The following is a 12,500-nucleotide window of genomic DNA, read 5'->3' as shown; positions in this document are numbered from 1 at the left end:
CACCCTACCAATCTTTTTTTATGGATACCCAGTCCTGCAATGCTGAACTCACAGAGTTTGAAAGTATGAATTAAGCCCAGGCGAAGAGTTTAAATAACTATTCCTGTCTCAAGACCTGTAATTTAGACCCTCTTTCGGCATCGATAATTGAAGACTGCATGGACTTGCTGTTGCCTCTGTTAACCAAGATGATAAACGTATCGCTACAGACAGCTACCAGCTATGCCAAAGCAACTTAAAGAGGCTATGATAAGGAGTAAACTGGAGATGATGTTTTACTACCCTTTACTGCTCGCAGCATTATACTAACAATTTGCAGCTTCTAGTTTATTCACTTATTCCTTTTTTTTATTTACTTATTATTTCTTTTCACACAATCAGTTTTAAGAAGTTTTTTTTATTAGTTATGATTGGATAAAAGCACTCGTTTAATTCACCATAACCAGTTACTGATGACCAAATTTGGAAGAATTTTGTGTTTAACGAGGAAATGACGTCAAAAATGCAGCGTTTTTGCAGGTTAAGGCACCATTAACCGAGAAGACCTGGGGACGAGGTTGAGTTGTTTTGATTGTGAACTTGAAAAATGGCGGACATTTCACTCGTTTCAAGAGTAAGAACTAGGCGAAAACATAGCGTAAAACATGGCAAGAACAACAAGAAGACAACTCGAAGGGCGACATCTGCTAAAATTGGAGAATATTTGCGGAGCAGGACTAACCTAAACGTGCACTATCGAAGATGAACTTAACATCGATGGATCGATGGAGGTTAGCATGTTTCAGCCATGCTTTTAAAGTAACAAGACGCCTAAAGTCGTGGGATGCGTTGGTCTATGGAAGCATTATTTCTCCCCAATCCACATCCCCTTTTTGCTTCCTCCCTATCCCCTACCCCTTTCGACAGTGGTCGCAAGGATGGAGTTGATCTTGTTTTGATCTATCGCTATGTAGTTATTTTCGTAGCACGATTTGGATAAGAAAAAGAAGTTATTTTGCATCGAAACAAGGTTTACCCGTGTAACTTAAATTGGAATGTTAACGGAAACAAGTAATGGAGAACATGCGCATAATGCTCTCCGATTAACCTGAACAGGAACTATATATGTATAGAGATAAGTCATATCTTGGTAGTAAGCTGCCACAGGTAACTTTTTCAAAGAGAAATAAACATTGTAGTTTTAGGTTAATGGAACAAAACAAAACAAAACATCCGCTTGCTTTATCCAGGGTCGAACCCAGGGTTACAAAGTTCGATAAAGTTCCAATGTTTTAATCCAAGATGAAAGTTTAATATTCCAAGATGGTCTTGATACAGTTAAAAATTAATTGCAATGTGTTTCCAAGGTCTCAAAGTTAACATAGTCCCAATGATTATCCCTGATTCCAACGTATAATAAGTTTACTAAGGTCCTGATCCGTGTCCCATCCAGAAGTCCAATCCATGCCGAAAGCGAGTCGTCGATCGACGAGGACGATATTTTCGCGATTTCACCGCTAATCGTCAAGGGTAGGAGTTGAAATTTACGCGATTTAACCTCCCATCGTCAAGGTGTTTTCGATAAGAAAAGAAAAAAACTGAACTCTAGCTGTGCTCGGCAAAAACTGGCGAACTCCGAATAGAAAAATCTATCGGAAATCACGGCCCGCAACCAGACGCTACTAAAACCTTATGAAAAAGCTAGCCTAAACAAAAAAGAATCATGAAGGGAAGAAATAATTTGGCTTAGGTCGCCTTTCGTGACTTGCCAGTATCCCGAAGGATTTCGCTGCTTAATAAGCCATCCTAAACCACGAGTGGGAAAACTCAAGGGCGACAAATTTGGCAAGGAACGTTCTGATTTCAACGTTCTTCAGAGGAAGCAAATCGATTAAAAATCGATACAGATTTGGTACAATCTGATTGCTCGGCTTGGAAGAAGAGATAATCGATAAAGATTTTACGCAATCCTATTGGCTGGCTTTGCAATTTTGGGTACAACCGAACCGGATTTTGTGGCACTCCCACGGAAAAATTGTTTTGAATGAATAATAAAACAATTATTGAATTCGGCTTTCTTATCTTGTGAAGAATTATGGAGATCTCGGAGGGTGTTATCCGCCTCGGCCTTCGGCCTTGACGGATAACACCCTCCTCGATCCCCATGATTCTTAATAAGATACTCGGCCTCATTCATTAATTGTTAAATAAAGGCTATAATTTTGTAGCAGGTCAGTCGTTTTATTGTTTTAACAGAAGATAATCATATGAAATTGGAGACTTGTTGCTCAGTTTTGTTGAGGAAAATCAGGTTAACGGTTAAATCCCCTGAAGACACAGAGGATACAAAATTTAGACTTCGATACACCAACGCAAACATCCTACACACAATAAACAGAAAAACAACGGTCTCAGAAATGAATTCAGGAGGCATATATATTTAAAATATGTAAGTCATATCTGTCGTTGTCCAAACAATGTGTTGACAAAGAAGATGCTTTTTGCCAAGTCGAAGCGTCCATACCAACGGAACCCTTGGATCAATATCGCAAAACTATTGCATAACTATTTTGAACAAGCGAAGAGAAGTACAGGTTGGTTTCATTACATTGGTTCAGAGTCAAGTTGGCAATGCAACTCCTAATTGAGAATTAAACTGTAAATGGACCTATCTACAGGTGCAATGAGAGTGGGGATTTTTATACATAATAATAATAATAATAATAATAATAATAATAATAATAATAATAATAATAATTTATATAGCGCTATTCAGCTACTCAATCATAGCGCTTTACAATAATTATGTTGTCGTAGAACCTAAAAGCTAAAAAAAAAATAGCGAGATAAATTAATTACAAAGCACAAAAATATGAATACATGTACAAGAAATGAAAGCTAAAAATCTAAAATCTTAAACGCACAGGCAACGAAGTTTTTAACATAATTTGACGCAAACCTCGGTGCTATTAACCCGTGCTTCCTTCTTGACACAGATCTATTGCTGTGAATTATCAATTGTTCAGCTAAAGCGTGTGGAAGCATACCATAGTAACCTTTGTAAAAAAAATCCTAAGTAAAGAAAGTTTATATTGATGTGTTAAGGTGTCCCACTTAACGATAGCCAAGACGTCAGCTGTTGGCATATACGACGGAAAACGAAATATGATCCTGGCAGCACGGCAGTGTTGTCTTTCCAATGATTTAAATAACTCCGTCTGTCTTACGCTGCCCAACACTGGCGTCGCGCACGTAATTGACGACTGGAAAACCGTCAAATAAAACAACTCGCACACATGATTGGGTAGAAACCTTGATTTCTTTAAAAGGCCTAATTTATTTGCGAAACTCTTAACGACTTCTTGCAGATGAGGTATCCAGCGCAGATTTTGATCTACGGTAACACCCAGAAGTCTGGTCTTGGCCTTGTATTCTATGATAGACTCTTCAATAAAAATGGCGGGCAGCGGGCCCATATTTTTTTTAAGCCGAGCTTTGGAGAGCAACATTACCTCGCATTTGCAAGGATGTGGAGTTAGGCGGTTGTTAATACACCAGGTGAAAAGTTCTTTGAGTGCACCGTTAAACAAATCACAAGTGGCGTCTTGTGTGGAGTCGATGAAGAAAACCGTAGTGTCATCAGCATACATAAACGTATCTCCAGATATAATCGACAAGGGTAAATCGTTCGTAAACAACGTGAACAAGGTAGGGCCTAAAACCGAACCTTGTGGAACTCCACATATGATCTGCGTATTCGAAGATTTTCTGCGATTTGTCACCGTAAATTGATTTCTATTTGAGAGATAATTCTTCATCCAGGCGTAGAGTTGGCCATTAATGCCAAACTGCCTGAGTGTGTAATTTCTACAGGAGATGCGAATGTGATACGCTGTCAAAAGCTTTCTTGAAGTCTACGAATGCAACAGCAACTTTGAGTCCGCTATCAACAAATCTTCTCCATTTCTCTGCAAGATGGATAAGAAGTAGTTCAGTGGAGTGACCTTTTCTGTAAGCCCACTGGCTGGGAGTTATTAAGTTATTACTCGTCACCTGATCGACAATAGCGGTATTGATTTCAGATTCGAGCAGCTTACTCGGAACAGAGAGGAGAGAAACCGGTGCGGTCGTCCTTTTTTGAAAATAGGAGACACCCTTGTTAGTTTCCAACTTCCATACACAGTTTGATGGTCGATGCTCTATTTAAAAAGACTCGTACGATGCGGACTCAATGCGTGGCTGTCGGATTTTAATTGTTTTGGAGAAATGCCATCGGGACCGATAACTTTGTTAGATTTCACTTGTTTGATATGTCGCAGAACGCTGTCTTCTGTCAACTTTATATCGGAAAGTGACGGCACACCACTCGACTGCAGCAGAGAATCAGAAGACAATAATGGCATGATTGAAGGCGGGAGTTCAGGCGCCAATTTCTCACCGACTGAAGCAAAGTAGGTGTTCATTAAGCAAGCTTTATCGTCGTCCTTCACAACAAGGTGACCAGACTGTTTTCAATGGGCCAACAACAGTTTGCTGCTTCGGTGCAGTGGCTTTTTTCACTAAATTCCCGTATGCCTTAGTAGTCTCTATCTCACAAAACAAATCATTGAAGTACTTAGTTTTGGCTTGACGAAGGTCAGTTGTAATTTCGGGTAATCGAATCATATTTCCTTGTTAACGTGACAATGCGAGCTGCCGTATTCTGAAAACGCTGTAATCTACAAACTAAATATTTGGGAATACCATATGGAAGTGAGTTACGGTAGTCAAGCTTAGAACTAATAAAAGCGTGGATGAGAATTTAAGCAGAGTCCTGGGTGAGATATTTGCGAATCTTTGATATATTCCTGAGATGACAATTTGCCTCACTACATAGCTTTTTCACCTGTAGTTCCATGCAAAGGCAATTGTCCATGATGACTCCTAGGTTACGTACAGACGACTCAGGAGCAATGAACTCACTTCCAACCCGAAGAAATTCAAGATTTGGTCTATTTCGGAATTTGGAGCTAATGACGACAAGTTCAGTTTTTTCTTGATTAAGTTTCAATAGGTTTTTACATATTCAAAGCTCTATTTCTTAAACACAGCGCTCAAAACGCAACTTTGCCTCATCAACATCAGCACAGCAATCAGTATTGAAGAAAATATATAGTTGCGTGTCATCAGCGTACAGATGGTATAGTAAGTTGTACTTTTTGATATCAGCAATCGGCGCAGTATAGATAAGGTACAGCAGTGGGCCCAGTACCGACCCCTGAGGCACCCCACGCAGCAACGGTCGCTTTGATGACATGACCTCCTCCACCTTAACAAACTGTTGGCGGGAGGTTAAGTAAGACTTAAACCAGGCAAATGCAGTTCCCTTCACCCCAAAACGGTTCCATAGTTGAGATATTAGTATTGCATGGTCCACCATGTCAAATGCTGCAAAAAGGTCTAATAAAAGTAATATGACCGACTTGTTTTGATCCAAAGAACACAAGATGTCATTTTGTACTCTAAGTAGTGCTGTTTCAGTTGAGTGAAATTCTTTGTATGTTGACTGAAACTTCTCGTCAAGTTAGTTAGTCATAACATCTTTCGTCAGTTGAACTGCAACAGACTTTTCAACAAGCTTAGAAATAAACTTTAAATTTGAGATTGGCCGAAAGTTTGTGAACTGCCTGAAGTCAGCGGTTGGTTTCTTTAATGAAGGTGAAAGCGAAGAATCTTTAGGGCATCAGGGATTAAAACCAGTTGTCAATGGCAAATTAACCATCCTGGTAATAGTAGGTAGTAGTACAGGAAAGCAGTCCTTTAGTACTGATGCCGGCATAGGATCAAGCTGCTTAGAGGCTTACAAGCAAATTCCTTGAAGTCCTCTTACCTGACCTCATAAAAGTTATTTAATTCAGCAGCGTTTGTAGGCAATTCATCGTAATAAGTTACATCAGTTACACTTGCTTAGATTTATCTTTACACGATGTCCAGACAGCCGTCTTAACGATTAATTGTTTTCTTCTAGTCTCAATAAGATATACTTGCAAATTAATTTCTTTGCATAATTACCAGAACTCGGATCAATCTCAGTTGATGTTTGTTTTCACGCGACAAAATCTCTTGACAGATTCTCACAAAGCTTAACCTGCTTTCTTTGGTTTTCCAAAATTGCCATTCAGACTATTCTAATTTATTTTCACATAGAAGCCATGATTGGAAAACAGTTTTTTTACCCTTTAGCACTCATACATTTTTCCGGTCTCGCGCACCAAAGCCGTTAGAGGCTAAATTGCATAAAGAGCAGGTATGATGTCACGTACAAGCGATGCGAACCGGTGATGCAGACATTGTTGTCGGGGTACAATGCACAGATTACTATTAATTATTAAAGTTCCCTTCAACAGCGTTAAATTAGTTATATTCCAAACTACTATAACAAATCGTAAACTGCCAATGCTCTAAACTGACGCAACTTCTTTTAGTTCTTCTTAGTCCTTCAGAAAACTTACGTTTATTATCTTCTCGACTGCTTCAAACGCAAGTTTGGTAAACACTTCGCCGACAGCTTTATCGAAACCATCCATTTGCACTTCGCAAAAGATCTCAACAAGATCCTTTTCTTGCACCTGAAGAGGTAATTTTCTGCTATTAGTACCAATGCCTTCATAACTTGTAACCAACGTGACGTGTCAGTTACATAAAATACACCCTTTTATTTGGATATAACCCAACCCCGTCCCTCTATATTTAAAATCCCTTGTCATGTTTCCTTGATAACAGCGGAAATCCCTTGTCATGTCTCCTTGATAACAGCGGAGAGTAAACTTCTCGTAAGGACTACGGTGGAACTACAACGAAATACACTACGACAATACTTACCAAAAAGTTCTGTTTTATAAGAAGTTTTTGCAGTCCGAACAAAAGCAAACAAAGTAAGGAGAAAGATTGTAACTTGAAATACTGAGGCTTCTTTAAGTTGTGTCATCGTGCCTAGGGAAAATAGCTAAGGAAAAACGTTTTTCAGTGACTTAATTCGTGTCATTACTTTACTTGAATGAAAACTATCTGTCGGAGGTTGCAGGTGCAGGTGCCGCTGCAACGGAAAAATAATTTTACCTACTTAAGGCAAGGAGACAGTGCTCCATTAATGACGAAGGAAACAGGATTGTTTATATTCCTTTCAAATGCTTTTTTTTTCTATCAGTTTTTGTTTCTTTGATACCTTTAATTTAGAGCCGTGTACACTAAGTGCGTGAATACCAATGGGCAATTAAGATCTAAGTGAACCCTCTATTAAGCGGACACCTTCGGGACCTTCCCAAGTGTCCGCTTAATAGAGGTTTGTAAAAATTGCTCAATGTTTGTTAACGATTAACATTTAACGGTTACTCTGTACTGTGAGAAAGTTCCATGTTGTTAACCAGAATTCAAGTTCATTACCTTTCATTACCAACTTTAATTTGTTTGTAAGTGCAAAAAACAGGAACGACAATATGCGCGGATGACAATCATACGTCCGGATATCGATCTAATTTACAGTTTATTGATAGCTAAATATATTGATATATCTTTAGTTATCGACTACCGTACGTTTTTCAAGGACGTACTCCAATACTACTATTGTCAATTCAGTCCGGTGTCCATTTAATAGAGGTTTTCAACAATAGAAATTAGCCAAATACAATCTATTTTAGTGTCCACGCCCGCTTAATAGAGGTGTCCACTGAATAGGGGTTCATTGAAAGGGAAATATAAGACGTTAATTTCGTGACCCGGCTTAGTGTCCCCTTAATAGAGGGTGTCCGCTTAATTGGGGGTTCGGTTAATAGAGGTTTCACTGCATGTCAGTTTACATTAAATACTTCGTTGGAAATCCTGTTCATGTGCCTTTCACTTGAAGCTTACCCTTCTAGCTCGACTTGTCAGTTCCTCAATTAAATGCTCCCTATAGAGGTCAAATCCTTGATTCTCTTTTGCAACTGCGAGTAAGTCGCTCCAAGTCTGAAAAGATAATGTTGCACGTGGAACTTTATTTGATTAAAGTGAAAGTCAGTCCAGCATACAGTGTTTTATGGGAGATCTTAAAAAAAAGGATTGAGATGTGCAATCCGCGTTTTGTATTGCGCCAAATTTCGCTCACTAAAGCCTGGTTTTCATATGTCAGGAAAATCCAGACGATCGGGGAATTTACTGTTTCCCGACTGTCCCAGATTTTACCGTCTTATGAAAACTCGAAATCGTAGATATCCTCGATCGTCTGGGATGGACGGGGACAAATCTGGGGAATCGGGAGCGTTTCTACTTTCCCGACGCGTCCCAGATTTCTGTGATGGTCGGCGATCATTCCCGACAAATGAAAACTCAAATTTGTACCGTCGGGGACGTCGGCGATGGATTTCGCTCATTACCAACCCTTTCTATTGTTTGGCTCCAGTCTCCCTATCATACATTTGTGGACAAATTTCAATTTTTGGCGCACTTTCCATTTCCCGCCAAATTCAATATCGGAAGAATCTGGGACATACTTCTGGCGATTATCCGATATATCAGCAGAATCTGGGACGGACGGCAAAAAGTAAAATCCCTGATCGTTTTGGATTTTCGCGACATATGAAAAACAGGCTTAACAAATAACGCAAATCTGGATTTTGGAACCCAGCATTTGACTGTAAGGCGTTTTCAGTGACTCTAACGCTGTGGTAGGTGAATAGGTTGGACCTTGCGCAGCTTCGCTCATGCTTTACGCGTTCGGTTTGAACTCGTTTACACCGGTTTCGAACAAACAACAGCTTCTGCACACAAGTTTCCCACGGTCTATTTTGTCTCAAATTATAAACAACTTTGTATCAATTTAATTTCATGTATACCTGAAGTTCCGTTTGTAAGACTTTGCTTTCATAATAACAAGCCATCTTAGCAGATAGTTCCCTTCTCAATTTGAGTTTAAGAAACTTTAACAGCTGACTGATAACTTCTCCCTCCTTTACTTGGTATTCTTGGTCACTGGGGCTTCTTGCCATTTGTTTCCTTTGCCTCTGGATGCTTGTCAGTAGCAACTTTATCACCACGCAAATTACTTCCAATTGTTTGGTCCGTAAAGTCAAATCCTTAAGACAAATCTCTAGCAGTGTTAGACAAGCAGAGGTAGTAAACGCAAGTGTTTCATAACTGCTTCTGTGAAAAATATAATATACAGAAAAATATATGTCATGACCAAAGGCCTACCATACTCTATTTGCGCTGCATAACTGTGCTAACTGTTTAATGACCGCTTTAGTTGTTACACAGGCTACTGATAACACAGGACTTACGGTTTCGTCAACAGCGTACAATAAGATAAAAACGCTTAGAAGCATAAAAACTGTATTACTGTATCACCGCATTTTTTCGCCGTGAACGCGGTACATATGTCTTATTGGACGATTTAGTGTACAGTATAGTGTGGGATATTTGTACTTGTCTGGGGTGTTACTTGACTCTACTTAATGCAGCTGAATAGTAGTGTAGTTTACTCGCACAAACTGCTCCAAATTCGGGGTTGAAACAAGCTTTTGGCAAAATTAGAGGGAAAAGAAGCCGCCAATTTACGACGAAAAACGTAAAAAACTCACTCGGTTGTTCCATGTTCTTCCTCCATCAGTTTGATCATCAGTGTTATGCACCTTGCTACATCCATCCACTAAATAAATTTTTCCAAACATTATCTTTTACTTTATAAATCACAAGTGGAGTTGAGAGAAAACTATGAGAACTATAGTTTTAGCTTTAGACGACTTATGCTTAAACCAGGCTTTCTTACTTGTTACTGTGACGGTGCAATAAACGGAATGTTATGTAAAAGTACAGTTAAAGATGAATTTACCACTGAACTTGAATCTTTGACTCTAACTGTTGCTAATGTATCAATGCATTATTGTGTTGCATGTAAATGACTCGCCCCAAGTTGTCTTGGCTGCAAGATTTATTTGGAGACGACATTCTAACACGACAACAATTCGTTTTCACTGAAAATCATGTGATTTGTTTTTCTTACAAATCACGTGATTTTGCGTACCTTTATGATTTCGTTATCAAGCTTGGATACGTCGTAACGCAAGACCTCCTTGCAAGATTAACATGAAAACACCTTTCCATGTGTGGAATTTAATAGAGTTTAAAGGACAAAAGTATGGGTTCCCCGGCTTATTTTGTTTTGGTATAGTAAAACGTCAGTCCAGAACAGTTTTGTCGAGCGTACTAATAAGTAGGTTGAGTATGATCCTCCGGGTAAACGTAGTCCTGAATAGGACTGTTGTTCTTGACAGTGACTAACGTTTCGACAACCTGTGCGGTAGTCATCTTCAGAGTCAAAGTGAGTTGTATCACGTCTGTTGACGGCATTAAACTCTGGTTATTGACCTGATTGGTCAATAAAGTCGAGATGTTATTGGTCGTCTGTCAGTTATGCTGCGATGTTATTGGTTATGAAGACTGGTAATGTCAAAGGTGCGTTTCGATCCGTCTACCTTCACAGTAAAAACAGTCGTTTATGTTTAGTCAAATTGTAATTTCTCCAGTCGTTCTCTCGTAGTTAATGTTGCTTGATTCCGTCAATAAGTCGTTTATACAGTGACGTTAACTGTTAACTACGATTCAGTGGCGCTTATTCTATGTTAGTAAACCAGCTTTCTAAAATGAGTCGTTAATAGTAGTCTGTAGAATACGTAAGGCGAGTCGCAGAGTCCCAGTCGATTTGATGTTTCGTCTGCAAATGGTGCTCAGCAATGTGATTGTTGACGTCCGCATTATTTATTATTTGTCGCTCATTTGTGTTCGATCAGTCACGTGCTAAGGTTTCTGCCGGTTTCACCAATGTAAGTATTGTTTAATTTATTGTATTTTTATTTACCACACAATAATTACAAAAAATATAGGAAAAGAAGAAAAAAAGAATTGGCGAGAAGTCCTAACAGAAACTATAGGACCTTATGAGAGGTTAGGCCTCCTCGAACTACGGGCTAGAGCTGTTTCACAACAATTGAAGAAAAGATGGCGAAAAGTCGAAGATGGAAAGATTTATGAACTATTTTCATATTTGCTCAATAATTTAATCTTCAGTGTTTTCTTAACAGAAGAAAGGGATTGAGAGTTGATGACCTCGTTGTCAAGTGAATTTAAAAACTTAGGCCCTTGAAAAAAGGGCGAGAACTTCTTAGTGTTTGTACGACAAAATGGTAGACGGTAGGCCTGGGAATTTCTTGTATTGTAAGAGTGGAATAGATCGCCTTGAGAGAAATTGTTATTAAACCTTGGAGGTAAGAAAGAATTTTTGCAAAAATACATAAATTGGCCCAGTAACGAGGTCCTTAAAGATCGGGTCTGTATAAGCATTGAAATGTGATTTATTAATAGTTCTAATAATGCCCTTTTGCAGGATAACAAGGCGGAGGAGATTGGTTTTATAGGTCGAAGCCCAAACTATATTGCATTAGTAAAAATAAGGGTAAATTAAGGAATAGTAGAGCATACGTAGAGACGTTTTAGGAAGAAAGAAGCTACATCTAGATATTATACCGATTGACTTCGCAACTTTATTTGCAACGTGTGATATTTCCGACTTCCAATTTAGGTTTTCATCCAAAACTACGCCTAGAAAATTTGTCTCCTTTACTTTAACAATATTTTGATTATCCATACTTATTTGAATATTACAAATTGAACGCTTTTGTCTTGGTTTGAAGACGATAAATTTAGTCTTTTTAAGATTTAGAGAAATCTTGTTTGCTAAATTGACAGTATGACCATCTCCAAGTTTAACATATCTGAAAGATACTTCAGATCTTTATGTGCCATGAATACATTGGTATCGTCAGCGAACAATATCAGATTTAATAGATTAGAAGCATTGTTGATGTTGTTAATGTACAGTAAGAAAAATAGAGGTCCGAGGATAGAACTCTGAGGGACCCCACAAGAGATTTCATTTCTTAACGAACGGTGGCAAGTAGCCTGTCATTCGCAGCATTTGATCTTGTATACTGCTCCTTGTATGTCCTCCGGTTTGTCTTTGTCCTTGACATCAGTAAGTAGTCGTCGTAAAGTGGTTAACGGTTTGTGTGCAACAAGGTTGTAAATAAGTGCGATAGTTTCAGAGGTGCCTCTGATGTACGGTATAGTCGCTGTCGTTACAGGGCCAGAGTTGAAGTTGGTCTGAGTGTTGGAATCAACGCTACTGTGAGCGTGGCGGAGTTCCACGCGCGCACGAAGCGCGCGCCAGCGCAGCCCCACACCTAAGAAAATGTGGCAATCTACCCACCCGAGAAATTTTGGTAATCACGTGACCGTACGTCCGACCGACCGACCGCCCGTCCGTCCGCACCACAGGTATATCAATGTAAAAAACTCAATCAACAGGTATGGCTACCCAAATGCAACTCAAGGTTATTTTGGCGGGAAATCGCATAGCCACCCACGTCTTGTGAAGCAGAGACAACTAAAGAGTCAATAAAGACGTAAAAGGAAAGCGGAAATTCTTTCTATATCCGTGTTGTCTAAAGTGC

At 39.2% G+C, this 12,500-nt stretch overlaps 1 protein-coding gene and 1 pseudogene across 1 annotated transcript in view; both read right to left on the bottom strand.

The window, feature by feature from the left end:
• LOC140939144 (E3 ubiquitin-protein ligase rnf213-alpha-like) overlaps window positions 1-8,888 on the bottom strand; it is an 87,616-nt pseudogene extending 78,728 nt beyond the window's left edge.
• A 680-nt stretch (window positions 8,889-9,568) lies between these two features.
• LOC140938247 (E3 ubiquitin-protein ligase rnf213-alpha-like) overlaps window positions 9,569-12,500 on the bottom strand; it is a 22,710-nt gene continuing 19,778 nt past the window's right edge. Inside the window, exon 7 of the mRNA XM_073387754.1 lies at window positions 9,569-9,640. Within this exon, the coding sequence (XP_073243855.1) occupies window positions 9,569-9,640 (72 nt within the window). The remainder of the gene's footprint in view (window positions 9,641-12,500) is intronic.

Source organism: Porites lutea, chromosome 5 (assembly GCF_958299795.1).
Source record: "Porites lutea chromosome 5, jaPorLute2.1, whole genome shotgun sequence".
In the NCBI taxonomy this organism is placed as follows: Eukaryota; Metazoa; Cnidaria; class Anthozoa; order Scleractinia; family Poritidae; genus Porites; species Porites lutea.
Note: the sequence above shows the minus strand (reverse complement) of the source record. Positions and strands in the feature narration are given on the sequence as shown.